General features: G+C 34.9%; 1 protein-coding gene across 1 annotated transcript; it reads right to left on the bottom strand.

Annotated features, from left to right (window-relative positions):
- Positions 1 to 2,885: 2,885 nt before the first annotated feature.
- On the bottom strand, positions 2,886 to 18,887 carry LOC127834606 (peroxisome assembly protein 12-like). The gene is made up of 8 exons (XM_052360621.1): positions 18,724 to 18,887; positions 16,003 to 16,111; positions 14,988 to 15,091; positions 11,806 to 11,889; positions 9,240 to 9,454; positions 5,681 to 5,852; positions 4,452 to 4,540; positions 2,886 to 3,311 (listed from the first exon to the last, which is right to left on the bottom strand). Exons 1-8 carry the CDS (start codon positions 18,841 to 18,843, stop codon positions 3,194 to 3,196), a joined length of 1,011 nt encoding a protein of 336 aa, XP_052216581.1. The 5' UTR covers positions 18,844 to 18,887; the 3' UTR covers positions 2,886 to 3,193.
- Between the last annotated feature and the right edge of the window lie 44 nt (positions 18,888 to 18,931).

The following is an 18,931-nucleotide window of genomic DNA, read 5'->3' as shown; positions in this document are numbered from 1 at the left end:
TAATGCGTTTTTACTTGGGGATTCCGGTGTCACTGGTTCGAGCCCTGCCGTGGGCTACTATTTTTTTCATTTAAACATTTTCCACGAGGAAAATCTTGAAGTCTCCGAAGTAACGCTCCACAATTTTATCGTGGACAAGTTCACATTACGGACCAGTTAGTGTTCTTGGTATAAGCCACTGAAATTATCGATAATTATTGACACAGGGTTATTCACGCATGACTAATTCACAACCGAGCGAATCTTCACGGCCTTGGGGTCATACTCTGATACTAGTCGGCAAAGTAGTTTGGAGGCAATTAAGATGTTATCAATAAGGGCGCGGAAAACAGCGGGTGCTAATGTCATGAAAGGGCAAGACGGCGGCCTTGGGAAAGGCTGTTTTAGCGTGGCGCTGAATGTCTTTGAAAGGGGCAACGTGACGCTACAAAAAAAAAGGCGCGGCGCCACGCTAAAATGGCCTGGGAAAAACACTACATTAAACGTAAGTCTTAAAACTACAGTTATGTCACAAAAAAGCTGTTTATGGCCACATTAGACTTGTATCATTAAAATGTGAATATGAATATTAAGGTATTGAGACTGGTGATACATGTGACACTCAGTCTCATAATTTTAGTCATTTGTTGTAATTTTATTTTTAAATTCTATGATGAATACAAAGTTACAGCCTAAACAATAAGTTTATTGCCAAATTTGACGCTCTACTAAGTGTGACCTTAACCTCTGACGTAGAGACAGTTTTACCCATGAAATGCTGTCTGCTAATGGCCAGGGTTTTTTCTAGCCATTTTGTGAAAAGGAGTCTGGTCAAATTGGGAATTTGTTATTGCCAAAATGGACCAAATCATGATTTTTTTTTATCAACAAATATTGACACATCATACAGATTAAAGTGTTATATACTTTGTGAGATGTTTATCAGATACATTTCAGATAGCATCTTTCTAAAAAAAATGCAGAAAACTCACTGTCATTATTTCTAGGTATTTCAAACTAACATGACATGCCTTTTTAAGGTACCATGACAAAGTTACGTTCCTGACAAGCTGCCTGGCCAAATTTTGCTTTTGAACTCTTAAGTTAGACCATGACCTTTGATGTAGGGAGAATAATGTGCATCAGGTTATCTTATGATGGTTTGCATTTGTTTGTGCCAAGTTACATGTATCAAAACATCCATCAAATAGTAAGGGCTGAGACAGGAATGTTTCAACTGTTTCATGGCAAATTTAAATCTTTGACCTCTGTGACCTTGATCTTTGTAGAAAGAAGACATGTGTTTCAAGCAAAATGTTGATTGTTGATTTCTTTAACAAGTCATTTCAAATTAGGACTCATGCCATATGCCGCCAGTCTCTGATCATGAGTGCAGTCTGGTCAGGAGCAAATCTGTCTGCTTTAAAGTTACGCAAGATTGTTAATTGTTAATAGGGAAGCTTCTGTCCAGACTGCTCAAATGCACAGAATTGTCTGTAGCTGTGCTAGCTGCATATGATATTAAACACATTTGTGCATGAGGCTGGTGATATGTTACTTGATAGAAACCTTTCTTCTTTTTTTCATTTCACTATTTGAGTTTACTCTTCACCTTAAAACCACAGAATAATTAGTGAGGCATTATGCAACAGTATATGATATGCATTTGTATCTTAGCACTGGATTTACACAAGGAATTTTATATCCAGTCGAAACTGACCTAACTGCCACCTGAAAATAACGGTTACCTGCAGACAACGGTCAGTCTGGATTCCCCCAGACAAAAATCACTCTATAATACACTTGAGAATAACGGTCACCTGTCCATAATGGCCAACGGCCACTATATTCCACTCCGAAATTCATGTTTGAACTGAAAACAACCCTCACGCGACAGTTGTTTTTGAGTCGCGAAAATAAAAAAACACAACCATTTGTCCGTCTATTTTGCGGATGAATCATCTGATAGCGGTTATTGACTGTGATAGTTCTATGAACGATTTAAGTCATGTTTGAACTGAAAAATAAGATCACGCCTTAGTCGTTTCGAGTCGCAAAAATTAAGAACAAAAACAAAACAGGTGCACGTAACATTGAGAATGTGTATAAGTAGCAATTATGTATAAGCTGCATTCATCAACGACAAAGCATGAGCGTGTGACAAAGTCAATAAATCTTTATAGCTGATAAGGTGTTAAAAACAATACTTGGCTGGCGAGTGTTGTTATAAGAAGGCGATAAAAGAATAAGTGATCGACTATTCAGGAAAAAATGTACACTGAATTGCAACTTTTACAACAAACTTAATATTTTTCACAAGATTTTGGCTTCTTTTTCTTTGAATTAGAACGATACGGTTATACTGTACTGTCGGTTTATGACAGCGAATGCGCTTTTATAATTGTTCGGACGTGACGTCAATGACAAGCGACAATCTTTATTTGAAAATACATTCAAATGAATGTAATACGAGTCGGTTTTGACGGCAAATCCGCTTTTTAGACTTGTTCGGTCGTGACGTCGATGGAACATGACAAGCTTCATTTATGAATGAACCAGATGCATGAGTAAACAATTCTACTAGTGTTGATAAAGTCATTGATTTAGTTTAACAATATGAAATTAAATCAATTTATAAGATATTATTCTGTATTATTCAATGTAAGTTAATTATTTAATTATGCTTAGTTATCTACAATGAGCCTTCGTTTCACACTGTATGGAAACGACTGGGTGGGGAAATGACGTAGCAATACTACCAACTGACCAACCATCTAAAAATTGTGATCCGAAAACAACGGTCACCTGTGGACAACGGCCACTTTGGTCATTTCCCTTGACTGACCTCTGTTCTCAGGTTTGACTGTACACAATGCATCTAGAAATTTACTATAAAATAAAATATGGATGATAACTACCAATATATTTCACAATAAGATGGCACTTGACAATCTGAAAACAGCACTTTAACTTAACATCCCAACACTGGTATCACTCATGACAGTCAGGCAGGCAATCAGTATAACAATTACCATTACTAGAGGCCTATTGCATACAAGAGGCCTATTTTTTCCCTTTAATGTAATTTCCGCTTCCATTTTCACATACGTTTAAATATCCCCAGGTATTTAATTGCACACGCAGCCAAGACTTCAAAGCAGTGTTAGCTGTCAGTCATGAATAGCACACAAAGACCCAAGACTTTAAAGCAGTGCTAGCTGTCAGTCATGTACAGCTGGATCAGATGGTCAGTCTGGGCTGGGTACTGGGTCACTGGACACTTCTTGTACTCTGATACATAGTCATATGTGCATGGATAGCAGAACACATACCTGCAATAAATAAAAATTATATACGTCAGCACTTTTGTACCACAGATTATTTAAATGTATCATCACCTTAACAAAAATGTATATCTATTCAAAGTATAAGTGTTCTCGTTTTCAATTGATATTGCCCGAAATCCACCCATGAAACATAAGTGCAAAGTGTTACTGCCTTTTACCAAAACAATAAAGGCAATAGGCCCAATCCCATGAGTTTATAAAGATATATATATCACCAAAAAGTAAACAGCACTAAAAAACTCCATTAGCATAAATAACAAGCTTGGTTTCATTTCCTATGTTTGCATCCGGTTTTGTTCATGCACATTTTGCACAAGTTCATTTTGGCCACAACAGTATACTGTGTGTTTAGCTTAATTAAGTCAAATTTCTTTTAGTACAGAAACTTATATATAAATCCCAACAGTATTTTAATATACAATGTATGTATACAAAAAGGGCCATAACTCCGTCAAAATGCCAACCAGAGTTAATCAACTTTTCCTGTTCATAGTTAGCAAGTGTTCCAATTCTGAAAACAATAGCTATGATACTTTAGGAGTAAAGTGGACCAAAACACAAAACTTATTTTTTATAAATTTTCTTAATATAAAAGGGGCCATTATTCTGTAAAAATGCCAGTCAGAGTTACATTACTTTGCCTGCACAGTCCCCTTATTATAGTTAGTACTTGTTGTAAGTATTAAAGCAATATACTTTAGGAATAAAGTGGACCTAAACATAAAACTTAACCAAATGTTCAATTTTTTAAGTATAAAAAGGGAACATAATTCTAACAAAATACTTGATACAGTTGTCTGCTCTTGTTTATAGATTGGGGTCATGTTTTTAAAGAAGTATGCAAAATATATAATCAATATGTCAATGACATAGAAAATATTTGAGGTGGTACACCAACTGTAACATTCCAACGCTCACGCCGACGCCGGGGTGAATAGGATATATAGCTCCACTATATATATATATATATATTTCATATATGATAGTCGAGCTAAAAATGTATAAACAGTGGTTTAAATACATGTAGTACCAGCAAGGGGCTAAAATTAATGGATCTTAGAATATCATGCTAAAATACAATGCACCAGAAGGAGAATATGAGCAAATGTGAAGTTTGAAACTTACCCAGATACAGATAAGGCAGTGTCATTACTTCTTGTTCTATGACACACAGGGCACAACTTCCAGTGGAGGTCTATTGTGCCTTTATCATCCTGAAATATGTAGCGATCACACGGATCATCTCATATTATTTTATAACACCTCCTCAGGTCATCTTGAGCAATAATATGAAGAAATGTTGAAACCTCCCAGACATTAAAGAGTAACAGAGGGGTATTCAACAGTTTAATATGAAGTAAAAACAAATAATAACTACCACTGTTAGTTGGTAAAAGAGTTTTTCTGATCAGTGGCAGATAAAATCCACATTTTCTTTGATGATTCAAATGGTTTTTGAATTTGGAGGACATACTATTCCAACAAACAGATTAATTAAGGTCAGTAAAGTCAGATATTAAATGTTAGATTTTGACAACAGAAAATGAAGAGGTCTGTTGGCCATCCAATAGACAAGCCTATTTTATATTTTAAGACCCCAAATAAAGACATTTCATTTTAAATCCTGATTTTCAAAACTAATTGAAACCCAATTGTCTGTAGAAAATTCAGCAAAAATAAATATAGTTTTTAAACAAAAGTTCATTATTATAGATACTAGATAGCAAAAAGAATAATGTGTTACTTTACAGGGGCCTTTTCACAGATTTTGTCATTTATTGAAGTTTGTCATTAAATGCTTTTCATTAATAAATATAAACATGGATCTAAAAAGCTCTTGTAAAAAACAAGAACAAAATTTAAGAAAGAAAAAATAGTGACACTCATCTGGGCTCTAACCACTGACCCCTGGAGTAAAAGTCTATCGCTTAGACCAATCGGCCATCCACGCTCATACAATTAGTGATGAATTATATACTATATATAAATTAAGCAATTTTCGTAGTATCACGAAACGTCACGACAACAACAAAATTCTCCAAATTATTCAATTGTTTTGTGTTGCAGCGCTTTATAATTTTCAGGTTTTTAAATCATCAAAAGATGCATATGATGGATATTATAGAGCATGGTAAATGTTCAGTATTACTGTTTCCTCACAAATATCATTACAGCGAAAATTTGTGAATCTGAAACTTTTTTTTGTCAATTCATTGAAACGTGAAAAGGCCCCTTTAAATGTTATTTGTTGAATGAAGCTTGTCTTACTTGTGATGGATCAGCAGATATTTTAAAGAAACTTGAACAATTATTTGTATTTTTACGTGAAGATTTTCACAGTCTGGTTGTACTACCTGTGGTGCCTCAGGGATGGGGAGAGCAGTGAGGGAGGTATGGGTGGTCTCACTGGCGTACCACCAGTCCAGGAACTGAACAAAGAACACTCCCACCGACAGCCCCGTGGACACGCCCACTGCACACAGGCTGCCAAGTCTTCCCAGCAGGTATAGGGCTCTCCGTGGGACACTGGCAACACAATGAAGTGTTTGTACTTGGAACACTTACAATAGACCATGACAAATATTTAAGCAGGACTCATACACAGAAGTGAATTGACCGTTACATTAAAAGTTTGGTGGGTCAATAGGAACATTTCAGGCATTCAGTACAAAATGTTGGCATCCAAATACAAATGTATGTACTATACGTCATAAATGAATAGTGAGAGAACCAAATGTCATAATCTGTGTCGTGATGTATCTAAATGATAGTATTGTTTATTTTTTTCATGTTATTATTTTACACACATTTTTATTTGTCAGGAAAATTAATTGACACATTATAGACCGACCCATGCAAAAAACAAAAAAATCTTACCAGACATTAGGTCTGATAACTTTTTAATATAAACTGGACCTCACCAGATTTTACTGGACCTCGTTCTTCTTTAACCAAACAATAGAAAAGACCTTTTACAGAGTTTATTTCTATTATTAACGTTCACAATGTTAAACAATTTCAAATACAATAAAATAATTAAATTTTAACTCATTCTATGAAAAACAGGTCAAACTTTCAGTTAAAAGTGAAGAAAGCTTTGTGATTTGTTTATACATTACAAGTTATTGTAATCAGCAATATGAAAAACTAGTTCTCTCAGAAGGGGTAATCCCCTGACAATCAAGCCACTAAAAATGTGAAGCTTCATGAGATACACATGCATGCCAAATATTAAGTTGCTATCTTCAATATTGCAAAAGTTATCGCAAAACTTTAACCAAGGTTAAAGTTTTGGGACAGAATGACAGACAGACAGGCCAAAAACAATATGCCCCAGATCGAATAAAGCGATAAGTGTGTATTCGCTAAGAATTTCTTAGCAGAGCTGTTGTTTTGTGACCACGTGTAGAAATTTGTTGTGAATGAAGTCAAGATAAAGAGCGAATATTTAAAAGAAATAAACTTTAATCACTTGTCGACTGGTTGCTAAAATAAGTCTTATTTGAAAAAACAAAAAAAAAGAAGTTAAATAAATATAAACCACTCAGTAGTTGTTTTTTTCAGCGTAGCTTTCTAAGCCAGCTTTTCACCTTACCTAACCTTTGTAAGTGTCCAATCGTATTCAAATAAAATTCGCGGCTAGACACGAATGAATACACTTCATTTATTACATTGGCTGATTTGAGTTTACCATCAGAACATTGGAAACATGACCGCGTGTTTGTAACACTGTTTTACTGCGTGTTAAGCATGAAACAATTTTATCTCTTAAGGCTTGATAGATAAAACAGTTTCACACTCAACTCACAGTTTGTGCGTGCACCTTTTATTTTCAGGGGATTGCAAGCGCCAGAGCGTTTGTACTTAAAGGCTATGTTCTCATATTAAGTAATTACTTCCATATTGCAGTCTGTGTACTAGTTTATTTAAGTTCATAAAAGAATTGTTTTTCCCTATCATGATATTCGTTTTGGCCAAATCAGTTTAAGTTGTTTTCAAAATTGAACATTAAACATGTAATAGTATAAAGTTTTAAACAAGCCGTCGTTCCAGCAGTGGAAGCGTGGCCTCACTTTAATGCATTGCATTCCAACCTGCAAAGTATCACAGTCAGCTTGCGGCCAGTAAAATAATCGTTATATAATATAGACGCTATCGCGTGAACTAGGTGAACTGGAATTTTCTTTAGACCAGAAATATGTTAAATGAAGATATTCAGCGATATAATTATGGTATGTCAATAATAGATTCTTAATGTGTTTTCAACAATACCATGATAAATATTGTTTTTTATTAATTTAACAAGAAATATTCCACCATATTGACTAATATATTAAGCATGAGCGCGATGATTCTCAATACTGTTAATAATCGAATCAAATAGCAATTCCCGACAAACCACTAAAACATTTGTTCGAAGAACGCATGGGGGTAGGTAATGGGGAGGCAGGGGAGGCGGCCGCCTCCCCAATATTTCGGCTAGTCGTCGTTATATAAGTAAAACGTAAACCCCCTACAATCGTCGCCCTAAAACCAGTATTTTTGTAATCACGCGCTGTCAGTGCAGAAGCCAGGTGTCCCCTCTCCGTCTGCTCCGAGGTTGCCAATAGTGATGTGTCAATATCCCATGTTAGGTGTCAAAAACCAGGGACCCGGGTAAATGTCATTGCGTTAATTGTTTTATTGTTCTTTTCCGTGATTGCACTGTCGGTGTTTTGATTATGGACAGACTTTTCTTTTTATTTTAATTGATCGTTTTAATTCAAAGGTAACTGCCACTTAAAACAATTTTGAGTAAATATACGCGTGAAAAACATAAATTTGATTGAAAATATTTTTGTTCTCTTAGTATAACAGTTATTATTTGATTAGAAATCATTGAAACAATATTGTTACGTTCCACCTCTAAACGCTTGAGTACATTTGAGTAGTACACTGTCTTTTCAGCCATCCATGCTGCTCTTTTTTACATATGAGGAATGCGAACAACACTGTTTGAAAAGTTATTCACTTTTATTGTCACACGTTGAACAAAATAATCAATTCTGTATGCAACTCAAAAATCATTACATCAGTAAATGTATATATATTCTTATAAAGGCAGTTGGTATATTTTCATTCAGTTAATTATTTGAAGTGTTACAAGTTTAATTGTTTAATTTATTCCTTATGAGTCTTTCACAATCGATAATGGCACCAATTTTATGCACATACAAAATCAATAAATGCTTCAAAATGTCTTAATGAAACGCCACAGGTAAGTACTTTAAGTGTGATGTTAAATGAGCTCTTTCGAATAAATATAAGTTAATATAAAGGTTTTGCTGTTAATTTATAAAAGGACCTGCCTCTAAGTTTTCGTGATGGAACTGAGCTAATGACCAAAAATTGGTCGTCCTTTTATACTAGAGTATGGGCAAATGTGGCCAAACAAGGTCATTTAAGGCCAAAACTGGTCATTGAGCAGGCCAGCTGGCCATGGGCGCCCCAAAGTGGCCAAATCGGGGCGACCAACTGGTCGGAATTAGAATGCTCCCTAAGCAACGTCTAGTACTTGAGAAAATGGCTTCAAAAATTGAAAATAATCAGAGTCCATGTCTCTTTAAACGACGAATACAAAGGGTCAAATGCTAGAACATGTAAACACTACCGTTTATCTTAAATAAGACATTGTGAAGATGGCTATTGGTTAAAAGAGATGACTGATCAAACCATAAAGCACTGCGACAAATGGCTGACAATTAACCGGCGTCTCAAATTAAGTTTTATGTAAAATAACTGTTAATATGTAACTGTGGTCATTATTGGATTGTGGACTGCACAGGCTAATCTGGGATGATACTTAACGCACATGCATTAAGCCCAGTTATCTCAGAACAAGGCTCAATTCCACAGCAAACACAACGCTGTTACCTCATATTAGCCCAAGAAAGTCTCGAAGGACCTAACGGGACTTCTGTCGTCTCCAAATCATTGACTAAAGTCGCTCCAGACAGGAAGAGGAATGGAGAATGGTGGTCTAGTTTCCCCAACAGGTATCCTGTCTGGTAGGCAAGCACAGTAGCTTCCCAAGCCGTGTGGACGTATGGGTAGATAGCAACAAATGCTTTAGTTAGAGGCGCCATTGCCTGGAAATCAGAATAAGTCTTCTGTGATATAGTAAGAAACATAAACAATATGATGTGTAAGACCATAGTTTGCATTGTCCCGGCCAATTTTTGTTTTAGATTGTTTTACAAAAGTAATTTGACTTTGGCGCTAACATATATGTACATGTAATTATAAATATTTTTTCACTGGATGGAATGTCAATTGCTGTTTATTGTTCAATCATCATGGCATAAAATGCTCATAGTAAGATATCATAACCTTTGTTATTCAACCTTTTTCATTCAGACATCCGTCTTTGTGCTTCATTTGTCAACTGTTAGCATGTGACCACTTAAGAGGCCACATTTATCCAATCTTGATGAAACTTATAGCTGGGCAAATTTAACATCTTTTTCACCTGCGTCCAATAACAAGGTCACCAGGTCATATATTTGAAAAATATTTTAAAAACAACAATTTGTTACTGCTCCAGAGGCTACATTTATAACTCAATCTTGATGACACCTGTTCAGAATGATTATCTTTTCAATATCTCGTCAAAATCAGGATAACATGCATAAACAAGAGGGCCAAGATGGCCCTAGCCTGCTCACCTGAGAGGTGTCGGTTCATTCAATCTTTACCAAACATCAAACTTGACCTAGATATTGTCCAGACAAACATCATGGTCAAGTTTCATCATTATTGAACCAAAAATCTGGCATATGAAGTGATTTTGTTTTTGTAAGATTTGACCTGGTGACCTATATTTTGAGTAGACCCCCCTTACCAAATATCAAACTTTGCTTACAAAAATAAATATTATGACCAAGATTCATAAAATCTGAAACAAAATTGTGACCTCTAGTGTGTTTACATGGATTTTGTATAATATAATGAACATTTGGACAATCTAAGGTCAATAATTATGGCAATAATTATGTGATATATATAAAACCAATCTTTTCACCAAGTTGCATGATGATTGGGCAAAAAATGTGACTTCTAGAGTGTTCACAAGCTTTTTTCACTATATAAATATAAGAAAACTACCCCCCCCCATGGCAGCCATGTTATTCAACTGACCGGAACCATTTTCAAACTCAACTCTCATATCAAGGAAACAATTGTTCTGACCAAATTTCATGAAAATTGGGCCAAAAATGTGACTTCTAGAGTGTTTACATGTTTTCACAATATATATAGAGAAAAATGCCCTGCCCACTGGCGGCCATGTTTTTTCACCAATCTGAACCATTTTCGAACTCTTCCAAGATATCAATAAAACCAATGTTTTGACCAACTTTCATAATGATTGGGCAAAAATTGTGACTTCTTGCGTATTTACAAGGTCTCTATGGTCAAATAAGTAGAACTGCACCCCCTGGCAGCCATGTTATTCCACTGACCGGAACCATTTTCAAACTCAACTCTCATATCAAGGAAACAAATGTTCTGACCAAATTTCATGAAAATTGGGCCAAAAATGTGACTTCTAGAGTGTTCACATGTTTATATACATATAGAGAAACACTGGCGGCCATGTTTATTCACCAATCTAGATCATTTTCGAACTCGTCCGAGATATCAATAAAACCAACAGTTTGACCAACTTTCATGATGATTGGGCAAAACTTGTGACTTCTAGAGTGTTTACAAGGTTTCTCTCAAGCCAAATAAGGAAAACTGCCCCGCCGACTGGCAGCCATGTTTTTCAACAGACCGGAGCCACTTTTGACCTCAACCAACATATCAATAAGACAAACATTTTGACAAAGTTACATGAAGATTGGGCATGAAATGTGACTTCTACAGTGTTTACAAGTTTTTTCTTTTTTTTGACCTAGTGACCTAGTTTTTGACCCGGCACGACCCAGTTTTAAACTCGACCGAGATTTCATTAAGACACAGCTTCTGACAAAGTTTCATGAAGATCGGACAATAAATGTGGCCTCTAGAGTGTTTACAAACAAATGTGGACGGACAGACCGACGGATGGACAGACGACGGACAAAGACCTTCACTAAAATTAGTAGGTCAAAAAGTCAAATATGTAAAAAAAAGTGTTATCACTCTAAAGGCCATGTTTATATCACAATATTGATGAAATTTTGTCAGAATGTTTATTTTGACAATTTATAAAGTTTGTTTGAATCTGGGTCAAGTGATATAACACTAATGACATTACTTCATAGATTGCGAACATAGTGTCAATGTTAATTTTTTAATCATTCACTCAATAATATCATAATTTTCATTTTTATACAGAAAATTCTGGTCGTATGAAGAAATTTTGCCTTAAAATTGGAAGTTAAATCCTGCATACGATTGCATGAACAATTATTCTGAGCACTATCCCACTTAAATATATTTATAATGTATGACTCACTTTGTTTGATGTAAATGTGTTGTATAAATGCCTTTGGTTTTCAAAATACTCGTCAAATTTCTGCTTAACATATGGAAGCAGCACCTGTAAAGAAGAGAGTCTCAAACATTTCACACACAAGGAAAACACAATTTAGACTGGGAACAACAACCAGGACATAAAATTATTTTGTGAAAAAAATATTACAACTCAGTACTAGAAATGGTGTGGCAGAGGGCGACGCGTATCCCCACGCCGCATGTTTGACCCAGGGGCGCCCCAAGGTTGGTAATGGGGTCATGCATAGTTGAGATTGACCGTATTGTCATAAGAGAGGTTCAGTATCAATTTGAAATGAATCGGTGTAGAAATGAAGAAGTTATAGTAAAAGGCAATTTTGGGTGGGTGTGGCCTATGTGGGCTGTGCGCCCCAGAGTTGGTAATGGGGCCATACATAGTTGAGATTGACTGCATTGTCATAAGAGAGGTTCAGTATCAATTTGAAATGTATCGGTGTAAAAATGAAGAAGTTATAGTAAAAGGCAATTTTGGGTGGGTGTGGTCTATGTGGGCGGGGCGCCCCAGGGTTGGTAATGGGGCCATGCATAGTTGAGATTGACTGTATTGTCATTAGAGAGGTTCAGTATCAATTTGAAGTGAATCAGTTTAGAAATAAAGAAATTATAGTAAAAGGCAGTTTTGGATGGGTGTGGTCTATGTGGGCGGGGCGCCCAAGGGTTGGTAATGGGGCCATGCATAGTTGAAATTGACCGTATTGTCATAAAAGAGGTTCAGTATCAATTTGAAGTAAATTGGTGTAGAAATGAAGAAGTTTATGTAAAATAACCTAAACAAGAGGGCCAAGTTCGCTCACCTGAGAGGAGTCTGTTCATTCAATCTTTACCTAATGTCAAACATGACCTAGATATTGACCAGACAAACATCCTGGTCAAGTTTCATCATTATTGAACCAAAACTCTGGCGTAGAGACTAGGGAGTGTTTTTGTTTTTGTAAGATTTGAAATGGTGACCTATATTTTGAGTTGACCCCCCAAACATCAAACTTTGCTTACAAGGATTTTGTAGAATATAATGAAAATTTGGATAATCTAAGGGCAATAATTATGGCGTTAATTTTGGATTTTGCTCATCATCAAACTTGACTGAGATTTTTCAGCAACTTTGATGAAGAATGCTTGAGAAATGTGAATGCTAGAGTGTTTACAAACCAAATGTGGACGGACGGACAGCGGACAAAGACCAATCCTAAAACCTCACCTGAGCAATCAGGTGAGCTAAAAAGTGTGTTTTACCGATCTGAGCCATTTACCAACTTGTCCAAGAAATCAATAAAACCAATGTATTGACTAAGTTTCACGATGATAAGGCAAAAAATGTGACTTCTATAGTGTTCGATCACAAGGTTTCTCCCTATATAGTCACATAAGGAAAATTGCCCCACCCCCCTGGCAGCCATGTTTATTGACTCATCGAGACCATTTGAAAACTCATCTGAGATATATATAAAACAAATCTATTCACCAAGTTTCATGATGATTGGGCAAAAAATGTGACTTCTAGAATGTTCACAAGCTTTTTTGTACTATATAAATATAAGAAAACTGCCCCCCCCCCCCCGGCAGCCATGTTATTCAACTGACCGGAACCATTTTCCAACTCAACTCTCGTATCTAGGAAACAAATGTTCTGACCAAATTTCATGAAAATTGGGCAAAAAATGTGACTTCTAGAGTGTTCACATGTTTTCACTATATACATGTGTCGCACAAAAGTCATAATGAGTCCAAATGTGTTTGTATTTATGACAGATGTGCAAAAAATTTGATCAAAATCGGTCAAGAAATGCACAAAGTCAGTACAAAGATAGGGCTTTTCAATTTCTGTACATGAACAGAAACAATCTAAAATTTAAACACCCGCGGGTCACATGTTAAACCACGTGACCATCGCATATTTGTTTACAATGCGATTTGCATGAATAATGAATTATCATGTCATTACCCGTTTACAATGGGACAAGCAAAGAGACAGGACATAGCAGCGTCATGTTTTTGCAGCGTGATTTTTTTGTAAATATCTATGCATATTACTGGACAAATTTCAATAAACTTTCATCATGCTTGATAAAAACTCATTTTGTTTTCAATCCACAAATCGGCCTTATAGAATTCGCTCTGATCTGAGAAATCGTTTTTATGCAATCAGCATGCATTCTGTCTTTTTACGAACATTATATTCAATACACAATGATCCTCGTTTATCCATTAAGACAAACATGTTTTATAATCACTTTACTAGGGCTGTCCGTAGTTCGTTTGAAAATTGCTTGTTTTATTTAGTAGCTCTTCTTTTTTTTATAATGCGCGGAAGTGGAAATCATGTAAAATTGGCGCTCACGTGACCCAAAGCGTGAATACGTCACAGGTTAATAATAGTCTTGTGGAATCCGTTATGTACATGATTAGGTTTCGCATTTTTTATGCTTTTGGCTTTTTTTGGCAAAATGTTTGCAAAAATCAGTATGGAAGAGTGAAGCTTTAGAATGTATCTGACGAATACTGATCAATTCTGGTCAGTTGAGATAACCGAATTGTTGTGAGAAATACCAACTTGGACGGCTTTAAGAGAACGCACACACACATTTATCTTTTAGCTACAGATATATTGTAAAAGGCATCAAGTCATCTGCACATGGTGAACATTCAATAGTATGCTATTTAATAACTTTTAAATTGTATGCTGAATGATGAAGTTACAGTCACGGCAAGCTGTAATATGGACACATTTCACCTTTGACCTTTAAGGTAAGAATACGAGTGTTTAATGCCAGATACTGTCTCCTCATGGTGGTCATTTGTGGTCGATCTTATTTATCTTTTTATTAAGTACAAGTTAATTGACAAGCTGTGCATGCACAAACATCGGTTTCACATTTGATAAGGAATGTCTTTTTGATCATTTGTGGTTTCTTCTCTTTCATGATTAATGACAAAGTTTCTGTGCAGACAAACTCATACAGACTAAAGTGTGCACTTGCAAACACCCCACCAATGTGACTCCTATAAAAAGCTTTCAGATAACTGGCTAAGCAAAAGCATAAAATTATTGGTAAGAAAAACTCCCTCAATCTATAAGAAATATAATATACATGTACAGAGACTAATTTAATAAAGACCACTTACTACTAAGAACAGAGATTTCCAAAGAACTTTCGTTGACAGCTTTCCATTAGTAGAATCATTGCAGTCTCTACGAAGACTATAGAAGTGTTCAGAAAACGTTGCAGCTACAAAAGTAAGCAAATCATTGTAAAAAAACAACATTTATTGGCATTCTCACTGACAGACAATTGCAAAAGAAATAAGTATCACCACACTCTTTCATAGCATTCTTGTTTCATGCTATTGACCTTGTCTGTAATCCATCTTGTTTCATGCTATTGACCTTGTCTGTAATCCATCTTGTTTCATGCTATTGACCTTGTCTGTAATTGTTTCATGCTATTGACCTTGTCTGTAATCCATATAAGTATCACCACACTCTGTCATAGCATTCTTGTTTCATGCTATTGACCTTGTCTGTAATCCATCTTGTTTCATGCTATTGACCTTGTCTGTAATTGTTTCATGCTATTGACCTTGTCTGTAATCCATATAAGTATCACCACACTCTGTCATAGCATTCTTGTTTCATGCTATTGACCACCACACTCTTTCATAGCATTCTTGTTTCATGCTATTGACCACCACACTCTTTCATAGCATTCTTGTTTCATGCTATTGACCACCACACTCTTTCATAGCATTCTTGTTTCATGCTATTGACCTTGTCTGTAATCCATGTTGCCATATCTTAAGAAGTAAAATATAAATAAAAGGATAGCATATATTGTATATAGCGAACACATAATAATATATACGTAACTCTTTTAAGGTCGGACATTTTACCTAAATACAATCATTAAGGTTAGACACTTACTCTGGCAATAACAAGAAATTGAGCATTTATATAGTCAAATATGTGCCATATGCATACAGTCCCATACGATCAGTTTGTGTCAAGCATAAAGTGTGACTTTTTAAATAATAATTAAAAATCAGGAAAAAATACCAAACATTTTTACCTTTGACAAGCCATTTCTTTTAAATAAAAAACAATGTAATTGTAAAAAGATAGTTACTTAGTTGCCAAGTTTACCATATTTCCTAAGATGATGGTGCTCGACCAAGAAGTCTAAAAATGTGTATATCTCATCAAAATGAAGTAAAAACCATCCAAATCTCTCAGGTTTGCTTTCAGCTACAACCTTAAGCAAACAAAAAATCATTGTTATACAAGCTGGAAATTTACCCGAAATCAACATGGCAATCATAAGAATCATAAGAATGAAAGATCAATTTTTTTGTTTTATAAATTATTTGACATCATATTGTTTTAATTATATAAAGATGTTGCTCCGTTATTGGCTATTAAGGTAATTTGCAAAATAATTATTGAGGGAAAGTGGCGTTGAATCAGTTTTAAAAGTGCCATAAATATGTACATAAATATATAAGATCTTTATAAGAAATGTACAAATAATTATTTAACATTAAAAATATAATTTCATTTGTGATTTCACTTTAAATTATACATGTAATTTTCTTGTAGAAGACAGCCAGACCCTTGAACAAAAAAAAATATTAATGGCCGTTAATTGTTTAGACCAAGAAATGGAGTTCAGACTTTGTTGGAGATTGCTGTCACAGCATTTCCCTATGGCATATGACATGGTGCCTTAATGTACACGCTATAATCCCCAAATAAGTCTAAAGTACAGCAGTGAGATACACTAAGTGGAACACTGCTGGTGATTCGAAAATCATATTTTATTGCAGATTATATTTTGTCTAGGCGTCTTAAGAACTGTTGACTTGGATTCAGAATTTTATCAAGTAAAAAGCAACACAACATAACCTTGAGTTCCACCATAAGCCTTAGTAAAATCCAGTAGCAGGCTCTTTCGGCCCCCAGCTTTTTTTGCCCAGTCCGAAATTTTAGGCTGATTCGGCCCGCAAGCTTATTCAGCCCCAAATCGACCAGGCTTATTCGACCATATCACACCTTTTTGTTTAAAACTAAATTGATTACAGCAGGTGTTAGATTAGCTAGCTGTCCGTTTGGTGACAATATATTTTGATTATCATTGAATAAAGGTGTTTAAAATGATATATTGTGTTGTCGGTTTGTTTCTTTGTATTGCTTTTGATTATGGATGATTAAAGGTCATAAAACCGGACATAGGTGCAGGTGCTAGTCAGTGGCTTCACTCGATAATGAAAGACGGGGTCGTAGTAATTAAGCGTATGCTGTCAATTAGAATCTTTTTTTCTATGATTGCTTATGCAATTTAATTGATAATTGTTTTTTGTCAACTTTTAAGTTCTATCAATATGCAAAAAAACTAAGTGAAATGTAATTGAAATTATAAATGAAATAATCAATCATTAAAAATAAAAATTGTTTTAATTTCTTTCTTGACGCAAAAAATGTGGAATATTAATAGAAATTATTAACAAAATAAACAATTCAAATCAAATGTACATATATGCCTTTTAGCAAAAACGAAATCTACACATCTATATACATCAATCAAATCTATTATAGCCGACCTACTATGCATACATTTATACTTTTGGTAACAAATACTAACAATACAATTCTAACTTATAACGCGAACCATTGTAAAAATACTTTTAAATGAGAACTGAGTCATAGAATGCAAACGTGAATTAATCTAATGGCCTTATAACAACTTTAATATTGTTTTCTGATTGTGGTATAAGCTGGACATACAGGTAAAAAGTGGTATTCACGTTCGATTACTTTCATATTAAAATATGTGTACAATCTATTTTCTTTTGGGATATATTTCGTGTCGTCTTTTCTCAATTGCAAGATTGTGTGCTTATGAAAATAAATTGATAATGGTCTATGAAACTATAACAGTTTCGTTTAGCTTCCCTTATTTTGTTACGTAATTTATGATGAAATTTGCAAACAAGTTGTAGGCATTTCCGGTAAATTTATAGTGTGTTTTATTTTCAAAGCCGTCTAAGACTCTTGTATGTAGTGTATATTAACGCCTCAAAACAATTTCAATTATAATAACGCTTCATTTCGACGACGAAATACCTGAAGCAACAGACAAGAGAATCTTTTTTCTAAATTGAATAATCTTCAATAAAGATAATATAATACTGTAATAAACAATATTCCATAGTTTTAAAGAGTATCGACCAACATATTTGCAACCATTTATTCATATTAAAACTGGGGCCAAAAAGGCACCTGAGCAGAATGAGCCTGAAGTCGGGGCCGAACGAGCCTGAAAAAAACGGGGCCGAAAGAGCTTGGGGCTGGTTTAATGTGTGCAGATATGTACTTTATTGCAAATTACTTGGTGGTATTGCAACTGTTGAAATATTTATTGATGATGCATCCCAAACTAAACGATGTGCCAGATCCTAATTGTTGACCCCAAAATTTGTCATGATGAAACAATTGAGTTTGCTTGAAGATGTATTGAATTGTATAAAACAAACTTGAATGCAATAAAGAATCATGACTTTATTTCTTTTTACTTTAGTAAAATGTATATGTGAAGATGTCTTCCAAATAGGTTTTCAATTAATATGTTTAAAATTGAGGATATTCTTTTGTAAAGGTTTTAAATAAAATCAAATCATCATTGACCTATAGGTCTATGTCATATTCTGCAATAAATTCGCACTAAGTAAAAGTTAGTTAAATTAAGTAAGTACATGGCAAATCAATACAGTTTCAATACGAAAATAAATGTACAATAGAAGAAATGTGTCCGAATACGGTTGTCCGAAATCGCATTAAGTATATTATTTGAATAAAACATATACGCACTCTTATAGCATGTTTAACAGCTGGTCGAACAGTTGATAGCAAACTTTCTTGTGCTAAAACTTCAAAATACGATGGTTTGTCATGAGATACGGCAGAAGTGAGGTGGGCTGCTTCTGCCATGTTGTTGTTGTTTTTCGCTGCAATCGCATTTAATCGTATAAAATAATTTTATATTACTTGTAAATATATTTTAGTGAGGTATCTGACA

The sequence above is a fragment of the Dreissena polymorpha genome, chromosome 1, assembly GCF_020536995.1.
Source record: "Dreissena polymorpha isolate Duluth1 chromosome 1, UMN_Dpol_1.0, whole genome shotgun sequence".
Taxonomy (NCBI): domain Eukaryota; kingdom Metazoa; phylum Mollusca; class Bivalvia; order Myida; family Dreissenidae; genus Dreissena; species Dreissena polymorpha.
Note: the sequence above shows the minus strand (reverse complement) of the source record. Positions and strands in the feature narration are given on the sequence as shown.